The 19,032-nt window shown below is 43.6% G+C and overlaps 1 protein-coding gene across 1 annotated transcript; it reads right to left on the bottom strand.

Annotated features, from left to right (window-relative positions):
• Positions 1-1,616: 1,616 nt before the first annotated feature.
• On the bottom strand, positions 1,617-16,253 carry LOC308373787 (TRAF3-interacting JNK-activating modulator-like; the record flags this gene model as incomplete). Its single annotated transcript, XM_080849425.1, has 14 exons — positions 16,165-16,253; positions 15,224-15,643; positions 13,499-13,640; positions 11,513-11,570; positions 11,349-11,376; positions 11,050-11,079; positions 10,841-10,936; positions 10,083-10,154; positions 7,640-7,780; positions 6,829-6,966; positions 6,348-6,456; positions 5,886-5,965; positions 5,561-5,659; positions 1,617-1,814 (listed from the first exon to the last, which is right to left on the bottom strand). The coding sequence occupies exons 2-14, from the start codon at positions 15,590-15,592 to the stop codon at positions 1,617-1,619; spliced, it is 1,560 nt and encodes a 519-aa protein (XP_080705551.1). The 5' UTR covers positions 15,593-15,643; positions 16,165-16,253.
• Positions 16,254-19,032: the final 2,779 nt, after the last annotated feature.

The raw sequence follows: 19,032 nt of genomic DNA, 5'->3' as shown, positions 1-19,032 counted from the left end.
ATTTTAGACTTCAAGTGACAAGTGTGATGGTTAATTTGTAGATGAATTGTTTTCATTGATAGAAAACTGACTGCTATTTGGGAGGAGTTAATGTAATCTGACCAAACAGAATGAATAGTAAGCATAGATTAATGGGATACCTGCACTTTTTAAATGTCTTTGCTAGTTTTGAATCCACAGCTTTTATTACATAACTGTATGTACCTGATCACTTTTATCAAATAAAAACTACCAGAGGAAAAGACTTGGAGTAACTCTCTGTGGTAACGGCATCCATGATAGTCACCATTAAAATAAACCACACAAACACATATTATACAAAATATTTAATGAATAATCTGGAAATGTTCCATTTGAATTATATTAACACATGAAGTGAAATCCACTTTAAAGTTTCAAATATTACTAAATAGCTTTACTGTAAAAACATGTAATTGGATACATTGGAACTGCTAAGGGCATCTGCACAATCTTAAGTAAATAAACAATGGGCCTCATTCTCGACAGCAGTTGGGAAGACTTTCCGAAGGATTTCAGAAGGAACTCCACTTCGGAAACATTTATGAAAACATTTGCATTCTCGTTATTTTTTTCTTCTGTGCTTTCTTCTGAACTTCAGACAACTTTCAGAACTCGAAATAGCAGTCGTAACTCTACCGGAATCTTCTCAAATGGGATTCCACGGGCCATCTTGTGGTTATTTGAGGAATCGCGTTGAGGAATGACATTTGAAAAAACTCCGTATTACAGTAAAAGGGTTAACGGTTGAATTTGTGAGAACCCGTTGGTGATTGCGTTCACGTCAGCTCTACAGACATCCTCGGATTAAAATAATTATGATAATAATAAATACGAAAATATTTGTATCATTAACAATTACTTTTCACATTTATAGTCATAATTATACGAGGTAGTGTTTATTGTTACACTAGGTCTATATGGCTCGTAGCTTGACTGTTCTCTCCCTTGTACGTCACTTTGGACAAAGGCCGCGTCTGCTAAGAGACTGATTGTGAATGACATGAACACTGCAAATGTAAGTGAATAAATAAATAAACACTAAGCTCAATCTCTAAGAACTAAGGCATGAATTTATTGCAATTTATACTTCTACTGGTGGCCATTTTGAACGACAGAACGGACTACAATTTATCCTCGTATTTGGGACCGGTCTTCACACCTATGGTGCCTATTTTTCGATTAAAAAAAAAAAAGTGACTACTTAAATGTGTTTTACGGACTTCGGACGTTCAACGTTATACAATATCTCCACCTTATTAATGAACACCTGTTACGAGGTGGATTCGGGAGATTGCGACAGCACACGTTTCTAAAATTGCGTCTCCTAATAAGGAGCTGGCAGGGCGTGTATGTATGCAAATCCACTTTCACGAGAACGCGCATCAATCTAAGAACCTAATCGGAAGGAACCCAGCTGAGAAGACTTCGGCTGCTTATGAACACATTTTCAAGCCAGCGGGAATGCAGCGGAAGCGTTTCTCTTACGTTGTTTTTGCGAAGTCGTGTAAGAAACATTTCTGAAGAATTACAGAAAAAGGTCGAGAATGAGGCCCAATGTTTCATAGCTTCGAATGCTTTCTCCAGATGGTCTTTTGTCATATGGGTCTAAAGCACTTTGGATACTCTAGTGAGGTTACTTCCTGTATGCATCTATCTGCAAAGTTCTCCATGATCTGATACAGCTTCTCCAGCTCCTCTCTGTTCATTGGATGATGGAACCACAAGAAGGTCATGGCAACCAGGAACAGGATCAGCACCAACAGACAGAAGCCGGCCCAAAGGATGTGGCACCTCTTAGTGGAGAGCAATGGAGAACCAAGAGAAAGAAATGTAAACACTGATTGGTAAAGGTTAACTGCTTTAACCATGATTGCCAAGATATTTATAAGGATGGTGATTCATATTTTCACTGAGATAATACTTTACATACATCTAACATTTGTCAACATTTGTTATTCAACTTTGGTGACTAAATATGGAGAGTAGGGCCTGTAGTAATAATTATACTATATATATATATATATATAATTATCCATCGGGATTCAGCATATACCGTCAGGACAGAACAGCTGATTCAGGCAAGCAAAGGGGCGAAGGGGTCTGTGTTATGGTTAACTTTCTATGGGCTACGGATATAGCAATTCTAGCATCTCACTGCTCTCCGGTCCTTGAGCTGCTAACTGTAAAAATCAGACCCTTCTATCTACCGCGGGAGTTCATTGTGAGTGAAGTCTACATCCCCCCCCAGGCAGATGAGGCTACTGCTTTGGATGAACTGTATGGGATTATAAATGGTCTGGAGAATATGCACCCGGAGGCAGCCTTCATTGTTGTTGGAGATTTCAACAGAGCCAACATGAAGAAAGTCCTGCCTAAATACCACGTGGAGACCAGACCCTCGACCACTGTTATACAGCATTCCGGGACAGTTACAAACCCCTCCACCGCCCTGCTTTTGGAAAGGCTGACCACAGCTCCATTCTTCTCCTCCCTATAGGCAAAAGCTGAAACAGGTCAGACCTGTTGCGAGGTCAGTCCATCAATGGAGTGATGAGAGTGTGGCTACTCTCCAGGACTGTTTTGACATCACTGACTGGCTGATGTTTCGGGAGGCAGCAGATGGGGACATAAATGAATATACGGATACTGTTTCCAGCTACATCCAACACTGCATTGATGATGTCGTTCCCAAGAAGGCTGTCTGGTCTTTCCCAAATCAGAAGCCCTGGGTTGATGCTGCGGTCAGGGCCAACCTGAGAGCCCGGTCTGCGGCCTTTAACTCCGGGGATCCTGATCAGTACAGGAAGGCCAGATACAAGCTTTTGAAGGCCATCAAAGCAGCAAAGAGGGCTTACAGAACTAAAGTGGAGTCCAGTTACCATGGCTCTGACCCCAGGCGCATGTGGAGTGGACAAAGAGCCATCACTGACTATAAAGGAGTTACAGTGAGACCCGGTCCTCTGTCCTACATCCAGACGAGCTGAATGCCTTTTACGCTCGCTTTGTGAGGGACAGTGACCCCCCTGCAGTGGAGTTACCTGAAGGCCTATCCAGTGGTGTGCCTACATTAACTGTAGCTGAGGTGAGGCTCTGCTTCAAAAAGATCAACCCTCGTAAGGCACCGGGCCCAGATGGCATATCAGGTAGGGCCCTCAGGGGTTGTGCTGACCAGCTAGCGACCTTCAGCGACATCTTTAACCTGTCCCTCAGCATGTCTGTACTCCCCACCTGCTTCAAAAGGACCACCATCATCCCTGTGCCCAAGAACACCAAGGCCATCTGCATGAATCGCCCTGTAGCACTCACCTCTGTCATAATGTAGTGCTTTGAGCGGCTAGTTAAATCCTTCATCTGCTCCTCACTGTCTCCCACCCTGGACCCTATGCAGTTTGCATACCAGTCCAAAAGGTCTACTGACGATGCCATCGCCCTGACTATGCACACCGCCCTCTCCCATCTGGACAAAGGAAATACATACGTAAGAATGCTTTTCATTGACTATAATGCATTTGCATTTAACACCATCATCCCCTCCAGACTCGTCTCCAAGCTCATAGACCTGGGACTAAGCACCTCCCTATGCAGGTGGATCTTTGACTTTCTGACGGGGAGGCCACAGGTGGTGAGAATCGGTAAACGCACCTCATCGACAGTAATCACCAACACAGGCACCCCCCAGCGCTGTGTGCTCAGCCCCCTCCTGTTCTCCTTGTCCACGCATGACTGTGCGGCTACGCACAGTTGAAATCTCATTGTGAAGTTTGCTGACGACACAACCATTGTGGGCCTCATCACTGACAATGACGAGGCAGCCTACAGAGAGGAGGTTGATACCCTGACAACATGGTGTCAGGTTAATAACCTCTATCTTAACATCAGCAAAACTAAAGAGATGATTGTGGATTATAGGAGACGGCAGGAGGAAGAGCATGAGCCCCTATACATCAATAGATCTGTAGTCGAAAAGGTCCGTTGCTTCAGGTTCCTTGGGGTGAACATCAGCATTGATCTCACCTGGTCTGTTCACGCGAACAAGGTGGTGAAAGCTAGCCTGGTGACACCAGCCTACGTATTTCCGCCTGAATTGATTTCAAGCTCATACTCAGTCTGGCCCAACCCCATTGACAATCGTCTCCAGAACTCAAAATTTTGCAGGACCAATCAGCGAACAGTTCAGAGCTGTGACGCAAAACTCGCCTTGGAGGAAAAGACACGAAAAGCTATCGGAAAAGTTGTCTCAACTCTCGAGAACATCAGAAAATTAAAAGGAGAACAAGAGTATTTTCTTGTAAGTTTTATGATTGGAAAGGACGTCGTAGCTCTTCTCCCAACTGGCTTTGGGAAGAGTTTAATCTACCGAATGCTTACTAAACGTTGCTGATTGGTTAAGGGAACTCCAATGATTTTAAACCTCAAGATAAGCACCCGCCCATCTCGGAAACCAAAATGCATTGGGTTGGCCCAGACTGAAAGACGGAATGAAATGGAGTCACAGGCTGGTAATGGCCAGGCTAGGTGAAAGCGGCCCGGAAACGCCTTTTCTTCCTCAGGAGACTGAAGAAGTTTGGTATGGAATCAGTCATCCTCACTACCTTTTACAGGTGTACTATAGAGAGCATCCTGACTGGTTGCATCACAGTGTGGTATGGGAGCTGCACAGCCAAGGACCGTAGGACAGTGTGGTCAGGTCTGCAGAGTTTATCATAGGCAGGGAGCTCCCAGCCCTACAGGCCTTCTTCCATACACGATGCATCAGGAAAGCTGGCAGGATCCTTCAAGACTGCTACCATCCATCCTATAAACTTTTTCCCCCTTTGCCATCTGGTAGGCGTTACCGAAGTATTCGATCTCGCAGCCGTAGATTGGAGAACAGTTTCTTTCCAAGGGCCATCAGGCTTTTAAATGGACAGTGATACAGTCTTGCACCTTCACTTTACATGTTACAGTTTTCAGTGACCGCACCTCATCCACAGTAATCACCAACACAGGCAGCCCCCAGGGCTGTGTGCTCAGCCCCCTCCTGTTCTCCTTGTTCACGCATGACTGTGCGGCTACGCACAGTTGAAATCTCATTGTGAAGTTTGCTGACGACACAACCATTGTCTTGCATTGTCCTGCCAGCTTTCCACTGTTTGCACTACAGTAATATTGCACTACCTGATACCAGGCACATTGGAATTGTCTTTAGGTGAGTATAGGTATATTAGGTTAGTTTAGGTTACTATGTGTGTATTATATGTTCAGCAGATGGTATTGTATATTTATTTTGTAGATTTATTAGGTTTATTATATGTGTAATTTATGTTCAGAGTACTTATATGTTATGTTATGTTATTTTATGTTATGCTATGGTAGGTTGTTGTGCGGCGTCTTGTCATAAGAATTTCAATGCCCAGTCTGACTCTGTTTTTCTGTTTAGATGACAAATAAATACTTGAACTTGAATGGTTTACTATTCACCAAAAGTGGTTTACAGTAATGGCTAAATATATGGCATTGAAATAAACATTATAAGGAAATAAACAGATTTACTACTGACCATCCCTTTTTTGTTCCGAGCTGTCCCCTGTTGTGGGGCTACAAGCTCTGGCTGAGAGTTGTGATCTGAAGTGGACAGCTCTGGTACTACCATAGTAGTGGTCTGTGGAGAAGAAGAAACTTGCCAAATTCAATGGGATGCACAAGGCAATGAATTACAAGGCAATTATTATGTGCTGTTAAAGAACTCATGAAGTCTATTCATAAAGGAACTGGTGTTAAGGAATTGATTAACAGTCTAAAAATGCTACAAAGATTCAAGTTAAATATATGTTTTGTAAAATGGATTGCATATGAGTTCATGGAAATAGAATACGCCAGCTCACCTGTTGCCCTCCATGGCGCGGAGCTTTGTCAGTGCTGCGGTGGCCACTAAATGAAACTGGGGCTGGGGCAGAATTCTGATCTGGAAGAAGAACCACCAGTCCATCGTTTATGTGTGAAACAAAGTACAAAATGTCAGCTGGTAAATACAATTATTAACATAAAGAGGTGAAGAGAGCTAATATATCCATTATTTTAGGCCATTCATGGCATTCTTTTTGGTCCCTTTGCAAAAGGGATAATTTGTTCTGATAAATTACCCGAATTGATTTAGGGATTTATGATTGCCCACATTTAAATGATTGGGATTCATCAAATGTAACCAAACTGACACAAAAGTGAATTAACCACTAATGGGGTAAAAAAAAAAAACTACAATCATCATGAGTGAACTAATGACTACGACCTTATACTCTCCATCGTGGAATGAGACCCATATGCTGTGAAACCTTTGAGAGCCATACCCTTGTTGTAAACACAGGGCTGGACCTGCTCCAGGGACGTGGCATGGTGGTGCAGACTGCTGTACTGATCTTGCAGCTGCAGCAGACGCTCCTCGTGGAGTGCTGACTTCTGACAAAGGATTGAAAATGGCCGTACCTTTATTAGATTTGTTGCAATATCAAATCATTTTTTCAATTCTGTTAGTTTGTTGATGGATTGACTGTCTGATTGATTGATTCATGGATTGATGGATGGATTGACTGTCTGATTGATAAATGGATGGATGGATGGATTGACTGTCTGATTGATTGATAAATGGATGGATGGATGGATGGATGGATTGATTTCATGTCTGAGACACTATTTGCCACAGTGGTTTGCTCAAGTAAAGTGAGCAGTAGGCGTCATCTGTATCTTCACTGTTGATCACTTTGCGCCACAAGGGGGCCAGTTATCAGCGCTGCTCTAGCCCACCGGTTTGAAAAGGCTAGCCTCTCATACCTCCAGCTGGCTCTGCAGGCTGTGTATCTGGTCAGAGGTCAGGTGTAAGGACACTCTCAGCTGGGCACACAGCGATCCCTGCTCCTCATGGAGCTGCCGCCAGTGATTTGACTCCTCCTGGACACTCTCCAACGCCCTCTAGTGGAAATAGGTGACACAGCAACCCAGCCAGAACATGAGCAGAGAGGGGCCAAAAAGTTACCAAACAACAGAAAACACCAGGCTGGAAAGTTTATGCGTGTCTGTATCGTATTGAACAGTAGATGAAAGTTGAAATTAAATAGTAATTGAAGTTTCATAGATCTACGACAGGGGTGTCAAACTCAAAAACACAGAGGGCCGAAATAAAAAAAATGGGTGTAAGTCGAGGGCCGGACAGTGGGGCAAGCGCTCCCTAAATCAACGTATGCTACCAACGCGGGGACAGTGCATTGTGGGACTTGCAGTATTTGTGGTGCGTTCAACATAACAGCGGCCGCGGCAGAAAAGCTCTGCGAGATAAATAGATGGATACTTTATTAATCCTGAGGGAAAATTAGGCAAACCAAATACAATTTCACCGTTGTTCATTCAAATGAATGGAACTTTTTGCAACATTATGAGGTGGTCGGCCAGATTAAATGGCTTGTCGGGCCTGATCAGGCCCCCGGGCCTTGAGTTTGACACATGTGATCTACGACAAACAGCATACTCATTTTGCGCTGGTCTACTCCTGGCATTGTGAAACACAAATGCCAGGAGTAGGCACGACCAGCTACATCTATATGAAATGTTTAATGTGGTACAGATATGATGGACTGACACTCCTCACCTCTAGGCTAAACACCCTTATCACGGCCTGTGTCTTCTTCTCTGTGATCCTCTGCAGGCTGGCCACCGTCCTCTCCTCCTCCAGACGGAACTGCTCCTCCATCATCATTAGCAGCCTCTTCCCCTCGTCCTTAGAAAACCTCTGAGAGATGCACAACCACAATGTGATTCACATCACGCCTCATTAACCCTAAGGGCCCTATCTTGCCGATCAGAAACGCAAGTAGGACGGCGCCAAGCGCAAGTAGCTGTGTGGGCGGCTCTATGGCGCAGTTGCTATTTTAACGGCGGAAAAAACACACTTGCGTCCAGCGCAAGTGTCAAAAGGGTTGGTCCAAAGGAGGTTACTCAGCCATAGGTGTGGTTTGGGCGTAATATGCAATAAACCAATCCGAGCGTCATTTCACATTCCCTTTAAGAGCGAGGAGCGCATAGTCCATAGCGGCTTGTTATTTTGATGGCGGAATTACCTGGTGGAAGACCGGAAAAGTTCACAGCCGAGGAGACCGACGTGAGATTTACACCAATTTTTTGGCAAGCCATATATAATTACAAGGAAAATAAAGTATTTACCACTTGAGGAAATCATTGTGATACCCATATCCGAGCTATTTTAAAAATAGGCATACATCTAGCGTAGCCTACACATTGACCCAAATGATTCAGGTTAATTGAAGCTGCGTGACATTTGATTTATTGTATGGCTTTGTAAAAAGCCGGGAGATAGATATATATGGGGATGCGAGAAACCCTCCAAAAGTAAGCAAAGTCAAGCAAGCATGTCAAGATATTGCCGTGATTGTTTCTGCAACGGGGCACCCGAAAACGTTGCCGAAAACGCTATAATGACGTCCGGAGACGTGGGACATCCAAGCTGGAAGGTAACACACGTTCTCGTGCCTTCACGGGAGGTGGATCTGCCTCGACCCAGGATCTGACAGCAGCAGAGGACATCGCCACGTCTACCCTCACGCCTGAGAGCCTGCAGGGATTTGGGGGCATGGAAATCGGCACCCAAGCCAGTGCACCAGCTGACCAAACCCAAGGTACATAAATAAAGTCCACATACACAGAGATGAGTTTACAAGATTTATAATAATACTGGCATTAAATAAATGCAACAAAGCCATACAATAAATCAAATGTCACGCAGCTTCAATTAACCTGAATCATTTGGGTCAATTGTGTACGCTAGATGTATGCCTAGTTTTAAAATGTCTTGGATACGGATATCACAATGATTTCCTCATGTGGTAAATACTTTATTTTCCTTGTAATTATATATGGCTTGCCAAACAATTGGTGTAAATCTCTCGTGAAGACGACAGAAGTAAAGTGTAGCCTATAGGTCCTATACTGTGCGGGCAAGCACATGCGCCCTTAAAATAGCGTTCTGAATACGCGTTACAGACTTTAGACATTGCGCCTCACATTAGACTAGCTTTTTTTTGGTCAATGGCGCACGGCGCACGGCGTTGTTTTGAAACTGCAAAATACCACTTGCGCCAGAGAAACGCCTTCTCTGTTCCGCCCCCGCCCATGTCGACGCAAGTTCATTTCGAAGCGCGCCTCTGGAGGAAAAATCGCGCTGTGCGCCGGGTGCAAGATAGGAATTATACATGCGTCGGTGACAATGTCAATTGCGCTGGGTGCAAGATAGGGCCCTAAGTGTCATGGAGGACACAAGATGTGGAACACTAAAAGACAAACTAATATTTTGAAATGGTTGAAATGGACAACTGTCGACCTCAGCATCAACCTGTTTGTGGTGGAGTTGACCTACGACCTTTCCCTTCCTCAAACTCAGTCCTGGCAGTGGAGGGGCATTCTGAAGGCCAGCAGGTGGCAGCAGAGGCATGAGAAGCTAATCATCCACCCCTGAAGAGGTGCAGGAGTATAATGCCAGGTCTGTCTATAAACCACTTAGCTACATAATATAGAATTCCCTTCTAATGGGAAAGAGACTTTTCATGTTCCCTCTCCTCAAACACTGGCTTGCTAACTCAGAGTGCATGATCACAGAGAGTGCTGAGTAAGAAAGAGCCCTTTAGGCCTTAGAAGAGGAATATCACTTCAGTGAGTGAACACTATCTTATACATTATTCTAAACACATCAGTCATACTGCTGTTGTCAAACACAACTCTCTTCTTCGCTCAATAATGTGTGACTTCAAAAAGCTGTCTGGTTCAACACTACAACCTAAAGAGTAGATGGCATGGACATAATATTCCCACACACCTTGTCAAACCCTGATTAAAACTATGATGATAATACACTAAGGTCCAAGGTCTTATTGGAAGTACATAGGGAGGATTGGTCAAGAGGGCAGCCACTACTATACGCTGTAAAGTAAGTATGTATAAGGATGTACAGATAAGACAATGTGGTGTGTGCAGGGATGGGACCATGATTAGGTCTTATCATGTGGGCAAATGGGACACACCTGGACGCACACCTGTAGCTGAGACTCAAGAGCACCAATTTTACAATTCATCAGGTCTTCCTTAAAGCATGCCTAGAGGAGAGAGAGATAGAGAAAGAGGAAGCAGAGGGAGAGAAAGATTGAGATACACAGTGGAAGATAGGACATGTAAAATCTTCTTTAGATGGGAAATCAATCATTGCTTTAGGACAGCACAAGCTAGGGGAAAAAGCTAAAAACTCTATCAAGCCTGTCAGTCTTCTCTCAATATGCTAAAGAGAATACACTTAGATTATAACTTTGGCAACAATAGGATCTCTCTCTCTCTCTCTCCCCCTCTCTTTCTCCCTCTCTTTCTCTCTCTCTCTCTCTCTCTCTCTCTCTTTCTGAGTGTGTGTCTGTGTGCAGTGCAACAGGATGCAGCACGTAGCATTTCCCTTTGACTTATAGCATGCTGCTGAGAATGCATCTGTCTGAAACCACATATTTCCTTCAAACAAGGCCTGAGCTGACAGACAGTTTCAGCTCTGCACGAGGCCTGATAACAGTCTATCCAGTCTATTAAGGAGTCCCCCCTTAAGCCCTGGCTATGTGCCAGTTAATCAACACACAATGTTTGCCGTGTTTAGCATAAGAGTTTAAGGACCTCCGCAGTACAACGTAGTGCAGCATATACTTAGCATGTGTGTGTGTGTATTCTTGCGGGGCAGACATGAATGTCAGTGAAAAAGAGATAGAGAAAGGGAGGGAGGAGGTAAAAGGGAATGTTTGTATTTTACCCTCCACATTTTGTCACAGTACAGCAGTAAGTTGGAGGTATCCCGCTGCAGGAGAGCCAGCTTCTGTTTAAGGGCCTCCTCTCTCCACAGCGCCTCCTAGAGGCCACAGACAAGAATGAAGGATTTTGAAGGATAACATTTTTTCGTAATGATTTTCAATTCATGACATTTTCATTTTTGGTTTAAGAGAACACTGCAAACATGCTTACCTTTAAATACTCCCCCAGCTGAATAAGATCCTACAAGAACAGTGAGCATGCGTCCGTACACACACACACACACACACACACACACACACACACACACACACACACACACACACTTATGATTTCCTATACACATCTACAACCTTGCATTAACAGAACGTAGCATTTTCATTCTACATCTGAGCGTGAACAACACATGAAACCATTGCTACAATGTACACATGAGCCAATCCCATCTCTACAGCTGTTGCTTAACCCTCAGCAGAGGGAGAGATAGACTCTAGTTATCAGAGGACACTCACCTCCTCCTTTATGGTAACATAACCACACCTAGGAAAGACAGAAGGTGACCCAGATCAGTGTCAATATAATCAGTACATGTGTTTGAATGTATTCATGTGTGGTATGTATACACCGTACATATATAGAGGAGTAGTATTGGTAATAAGATGAAGGTACGACTCACTCTGTCTGGGAGCTAAAGTCACTCAGAGTGATGTGTCTGCTCTTTTGGTGGCTTTGAACTGTGACAGGGAAAGGAAATACATAATCATCACAAAACCCAAATGAAAAACACAAATCATCAATTACTCAAGGAGGAAACATGAATGGTTAGGTTTCACCAACACCTACTACTATATACTTCTCAAATTCCAAATATCAATATCTCAAATACCATGTCAAGCTGCTCTCAGGTAATTCTTCCCTCTGTTAGAGCCTTATGCTAACAAGGTATGCTTAGCAAACTTAGCTTGGCAGAAAAAGGTACTGCATGACCTCTGACTGCATGGTACTGCATGACCTCCTGGTAATTCCAAGAATATCAAAGACCACAATAGGAGGGAGAGCATTTAGCTACCAAGCCCCTCTCCTCTGGAATAATCTCCCTGCCTCCATCAGAGCTGCAGACACCGTGCCTATATTCAAATCAAGACTTAAGACATTCCTCTTTAGTGCATCATATAGCCAAAAGTAACCGCGATTCCCGACTAACAGACCTGCAGACTGATTCGTCATTTCCTGTTTGTTAGATGGATCAGGAGGAGCCTCCTGGGCCTGATCACTCCCCTCCTCAGCCCGCCCCGAAACGCCCCTGCAGACCGGCTCCAGAGCAACACCAGCATCGCCCACGCCGCCCTGCTCCCCATCCTGGGCCCTCAACTCAGTCATCATCCCCTTGACGACTTCTCCCGCTGGATGTGACGACCCCCACCCTGGTCATCGGCAGCTCCATGGTCCGAGATGTCCACACCCCCCCCTTCAACAAGCGGACCCTGCAAGGTCCACTGCCTCCCCGGAGCCAGGCGTGTTCCAATCGCTGTTGGATGTGGAACTTCCCTCCCCACACCCACCACTCTGCACGTAGTCTCTCTACCTGGTCTACCTAGAGAAACCCTCGGCCAACCGCACCCACCGCCACTGCATTGCCGTACACCTACTCTACACAATACCCTATGCTAGCATTTATGTACAATATACATTATTGCCTCCACCGAAATGTTTCTCTGTCCCTACATCCCCTACCCCTGTAACAGTAACCCTATTGCCACAGTAATCTGGTCTTGTCTGTATCATGTATTTACCACCAGATGTATGTACACATATGTCCAGTGACCAAATGCTGGCTGTGTATTGCCCCTGTTGCTTCCTTTCCCCTTCTGCCACACTACCCTTCCCCTTCCCCCCTTCCCCCCGTCCCACCTTCCTGTCTCCACCCGGCCGACCTCAAGCAGATGGGTCCCCCCTTATGTGCCGTGGTTCTGCTCAAGGTTTCTTCCTGCCTAACAGAGAGTTTTTTCTTGCCCCTGTTGCCGTTGTGCATGCACTAAGGGGGTTCAGGCTCTGGGCTCTGTTAAACGCCGAGAGGCAATTGTATTGTTATGGCGCTATACAAATAAAATTGAATTTAATTGAATTGAAGAGATACAGGTTAAACATGGCACTCACAGTTAGCAGTTTCTCTGTACTTCTGAAGGGGGCTTTTCATATTTTTAAATTGTTACTAAGATGTCAAAGGGACTTGGCAAGGGACCCCTGATGAGAGTTCAAACTGGCCCCTGAGTTCCTGGGGAAACCAGCTTCTCAAACAGTCATCAGATACTGGACTTGTACCATCTCTTACCTCCTTCACAGTTTCTCAAACAGTCATCAGATAATGCACTTGTACCATCTCTTACCTCCTTCACAGGTTCTCAAACAGTCATCAGATAATGCACTTGTACCATCTCTTACCTCCCTCACAGGTTCTCAAACAGTCATCAGATACTGCACTTGTACCATCTCTTACCTCCCTCACAGGTTCTCAAACAGTCATCAGATAATGCACTTGTACCATCTCTTACCTCCCTCACAGGTTCTCAAACAGTCATCAGATAATGCACTTGTACCATCTCTTACCTCCTTCACAGGTTCTCAAACAGTTATCAGATACTGCACTTGTACCATCTCTTACCTCCCTCACAGGTTCTCACACCCCTCCTCTGAGGGCTCCCTCCCTCCTTTAGAGTGGCTGTGCTGGATGCTGTGTCAGGAATACCGCTTGTCATTCCTGTGTTATGTTCCTGTCCGGTATCTACTGATGACGTCCACGCTGCCTTAAAACGTCAAGCAACAGTTAAATGCACCTCACTGCAAATACTAACCTGTACATAGATCATTGCTGTGAGGCAGTAGTTACCGAGTAAATTGAATTCCCTTCGAGATCAAATTTGTTAATCTGACATTACGTGATAACAATGAAAAGCAACTTTGTAAAATATGTCAAGAAGCTTCTAGCAGGGTAAAATACTGCAAATAGTTTAATGTGATTTCTGAAGGTATATTAATAAATTAATTTAATGTATTATTTGGTAAAAGTCCCGCCCCTCTTCTCCGGCCAATTTGATTTAGCCTCTGAAGGGGGTCTGGCACATAGATATCTTAGATAAAGGCTAGATGGATTATGGCGGACTCTTGAATGTCCGCACAGGAGGTCATTTTGAGGACAGTATGCTACCGGTAGGGATCAGTGGTACGTTAGGTAACGCAGTGATCTTCACAATCGTTTACACTCTTATCTCGCGGAAATTTTGACGGATTTACAAATGACTTGATTTACAATCGTCATTACCTTGGTAATATTCTGGATGCTTGAACATGTTGAAATGTGCAGCTTAATTGTGTATCACGGCTATTGTGTATCAGTCATTTTACATCAATTGGCGAGTAATTGTTCTTTCTTTTCAATATAACTTAAGTTGCGCATAATAAAACTGAAGTTGCACATGATTTCCAATCGGGTTGGTTTGTTAAACATCTTACATTATGATTTCGACAGGAAATTGCTGACTTTATTGCCAATGAAGATGCCAGAATTTTGTGCAACCTGCTATTGAACACTCCCTTGAAACAAGACCTGTCAGAGACCTGTCAATGTTATTTTCATATGAAAACCCATATGTTTATAATTCTTCATAAGTATGTAGTGCCATAAGAAATATCTTACATTTATAACAAACCAACCCGTTTGAAAATCGGTTGAAAATTGAGCAAGTTCTGGTTATTTAAAAAGTACCACTACCAACACAATGTTAAGGGGGAGTGAGCTATACTGTCCTCAAAATGGCCGAAATGTGCGGACATTCGACTCCGTCGGCCAGAAATGCAGGCAGGATATCTAGCCTTTATTATAGATATCTATGGTCTGGCAAACTTAGGATAGCAGTTCACTTCAAGAGTTCCAGAATCCTTGGAGCCAATCACAAACTGGCTTTTGGCTACCTGGCGTGCCATTGGCGGATTTAAAATAACCACGTATACCGTAACAAAATCGAAATTTAAGAGAAAAGCACAGTAAACTATATACTGCTCTCGCGGCTGTCTTGGATGATTTCAAAGGCAAGTTTTCTTTGAAAATAGAACAGAAACCTGCTCTGGAACAATTCATACAGAAAAAAGATGTGTTTGCTTTATTACCGATCGTTGTATGGTTGTATAGTATCGTTGGTCTGATTGGTTAAAGGCGTGTCCAATTACGTGAGTGAAGTGGACCTCCATTGAGGAGTTGGCCAGACTAACTGAGCAAATGAAATGCAGTGAAGGGGCGGGGAATTCCCAGACAAGTAAAATGCACTAGCTTACTATATTGCACAAAATGGCAGACAATTGCAAAAAATATGCATGTTAGAGATAAACTCACCTGTGCAAGTGCATTAATATCTGGCCAGGTGATCCCCAAATCCTCTGATGTTACCAGTGACTGCCTGTGGATTAACAGCACTTTACGTCTGTTCCCCCTCAGGGTCAGTTTCTCCTTTGGAACAGTATCCTTCCCGGCAGCGGGAAGTGATGCCTCGCTGTTAATTTGCCTCCTTTTCTGGAATTCACGTTGTCTTTTCCTCCGCATATTGCTCTTCCACTCGGACTCCTGCGGAGTGCCCGGACTGCGGCAGCTGGTGACATTGTTGCGGTCCCGCAGGCATTCGTGTTTTGCGGCCCGGTGCTCCAGCTTTTGGTCGTAACTCTCCATTCGAGGCGACTGCCGCTTCGTTGCAATATCGGTATCCATTTCAAATTGATTGATGCCTCAGTTCAGAGGTAGTGTTGAATTATCATCAGCCTAGAGAGGAAGACGAAGTCCATTTCATTTCATATTTGGAAAACTTGCTTAAATGTGTGACCTTTAGGGTCAGAGGTTATCTGAGTGAAAAAGTATCTGCACTAGGCCAACAAGGTTAGTTGTGTATTTATATGGCTCACAGAAAGATGAAGCAACAAGTGGAGCAAATATTTTTTCCAAAACATTTATAAATATAAAAGGAAACCTATACTAAGGAAGAGAGAGACTATTTACCAGCAACAAATAACCAATCATCTAATTACTTCAAAGTCATAGATTCAACCTGCCTGCAAGTCTTCTCACAATTAAATACTGAAGAAACACTGTTAACTAATTGCAATGAGAATACGCCATCAACTATGGAATTATCTATAGCTTCTGGTGCTTAGCAGCCGTGTGTGGGCAGAAGGCAGAACGACTGCCCACACAGCACTGAGAGTCAGCTCAGTACATTACTGCAGTTACTATCTGCAAACCCATCAAAGATACACAGCATGGAGTTATCTTTAAAGTAACCATACCTCTAAAGACACAGCTTTCCCAGAGTGGACGGCCTGTGAGTGACTGAATGAAAGCTGTTCGCTTCAGGCCTCCACCGCTTTCAGCTGACGGCTTAAGTTCCCGCTCTCGCCCTCCCGTCTCTGGAACAGCTGCCTCGACTTCACCCAACTGACAGCTCTAGCTGTAGTTGCTTTCAACAGGAAACAAGCGAGAGAGCGACACAACCGCAGCACATACACACACACACAGAGCACTTCCGCCTCTGACAAGCACCAACAATTCTGTCACTTTACAAACCCTCAAGAGATGTGTCTTTCTCTGCTACAGATGACATTCGAGGTAGAGAAAAAAAACAGGAACTAAGAGATTTCTGCTGCTCCTTCTAAGCCTATTCATGTTGGTTTGCCTTGAAGAATTGAAAAGTAATATCCAATAAAGTCCTCTTTCGTCAGAAGTCACGTTTTCTTACACCAATGAATCACAAGAAGAGTCCTTGAGACCCTGTGGTGGACAAAAAGCCATTGAGCTATTGAGGATAATGTGCAGTGAAAGGGAGTTCAAGGCCTACAGTGAGCCAGTGGATAGTGAGTGTTAAATGGGTTCTGAGGTATTATAGGCATTACTCCATGTTCTGTTTTTAGGTCACTTCCCTTTTAGTAAACCACCTTCATCACAGTCTGGGTGTGATCTGAGTAGGCTGATCTGCATAGGAAAGTTATATCAAAGCCATCACTGCTTCCCATGATCTGCAGTCACGTGTGTGTCACTTTTATGACAGAAACAGCCAACATCCTATGGTTAAAACCTCCCCTGTTACAGCTGGTAATCAAAATTAGCTTAATATGGGATTTGGCATGATGGAAGACTATGATAAAGGAGTGAGGGAGGCGTAATAAAGCTAATTTATTAACACTTAATTAGTGCTGGTCTTGCGGGACTGATAAACACTCAGAAGGGTTTATGTGATCCCCACCAACTACTAGGTATTCTTGACAAATAGTACATTATCACTGTAAGTAAGTAAGTAAGTAAGCTTTATTTATAGAGCACATTTATATACAGCATAAACTGACCAAAGTGCTTTACAATGACATAAAAGGCAAATAATACAGTATAACAATAATACAATAACAGCCCACATAGGCAGAGCATGACCACTGATTTAAGTTCTCTCAGGAGGATCACCTATACTCAATGGCAAACACAGACATCTATTGACCATTTCAGTGTGGGTGTGGTCACTGTGCTATCAGCTGAGGTCACCTGCAGGGGTGGCGGTGAGGAACCTTGTGTACAGGCTCTGCCTATGAACCTTTGAACAGAATACAGACACACCTGTGGGCTCTCCCCAGCTGCTCAAAGCAGGAGAAAACCCACTTTCCTCCCAATTACCTTCTGACCTACCACAGGTCAAAAACATTACAAGGTCTGGTCTCTCGCTCTCTCTTTCTCTCTCTCTCTCACTCTCTCTATCTCTCTTCCCTTCTCCTTCTGTGGTGTTGGACTTTGTCCCATTATAACAGGAGGAAGTCTACAGAGTATTCCAGCGATGTTCTAAGAGTGGATGCACCCGAAAGAGACGTCAGGACAATGAGGTGAACATCCTCAAAAGACCACACAGGAAGAAGCAAGCAGACACTGGGGGTGATTTACACAAAGGTAACTCAGCTTACAAAATATCTATCAGACTGTTTGATTTGTTCCCCCTTTTCTTATGGTAATTATTTACTTTAAATAGCGATGTGACCCATGCTCTGGCACTGTGTGATCTGTAAAGGTATGGACATTGGTATGTAGATTGATTAAGAATGTTTTGTATTTGAATAATGAAATGATAGCGATGTAGTTTGGACCGATGTGGGTAGGGGATGATGTGTGCGTTTAGCATTCAATCTGGTTAATGACAGTATAACCGTTCAAGGCAAAATAACACTACAAATTCTTTATGTGTATTTAAGTGTCTACTCATTGCCACTGGCCAGCTTGATTCAGAGCACACATCTTCTCTTCTCACATATAACAGTTATTTCAGATTGAAAGTCTGAGTCATCTTTCTCAAGGCTCAGGCCATTAGTGAAAGCACAAGTAATCTTGGCTCTCGGGTCTCTGAGATATTTTTATGACACCATAAACGGTGAGTCTCTTGGATAATATCTACTCAGGTTTGTTGCTAGGTGATGGTTAAGAACCAGTTAAGATCACAGGATCATTCATTTACATGCAGTGGTTGTGTTTAAATTTAAGTATAAAACATATGATAATGAGTGATTCAATGTTAATATCTGATAGACAGAGTAGATGGCGATAAATCATGCAGGAGCTAATGTGTTGTACCTTCTGGTTAAATCTTAACTGATAGCTGTCCATGTTACCAGGGGTAAAGATCAATCTGAGTAATAGTGCCTCTGTGCTATCTTGTGTTCCAAGGAAACATGTTCCAAAACAAAAGTGTCTACTCACTCCATGTTTGTGAGAACGAAAACCAGGACGGTGCAATACTGATGCCTGTTCAATATAGTTTATGTAGTCAACAATTACTAGAAAATGTCTACAAAAGGAATTCAATTCAATTTTATTTGTATAGCGCCATAACAATACAATTTCCTCTAGGCGCTTGACCCTTGACCCTTTGACTTTTTTCTGTTCTCCTTCTTTTGACGCATTCAACCGAAGCGTCTGTGTCTTGAAAGACAGTAGACTGTTGATAAAAGATTAGACTTACTTTTCAATTGTCAACAATATAGTTTGTTTTAACACACCTCAAATCGAGGCTGAACAATAGCAAAAAGGCTCTCCCTCAAACCAAATAGCAAAGGAATACATTCAAAGCTGAAAGTCAAATTGATTAAAATCCTGTCAAACATGTTTGTTAATGCCTTCTTAAGGAT

Source organism: Sprattus sprattus (genome assembly GCF_963457725.1).
Source record: "Sprattus sprattus genome assembly, chromosome: 12".
NCBI lineage: Eukaryota > Metazoa > Chordata > Actinopteri > Clupeiformes > Clupeidae > Sprattus > Sprattus sprattus.
Note: the sequence above shows the minus strand (reverse complement) of the source record. Positions and strands in the feature narration are given on the sequence as shown.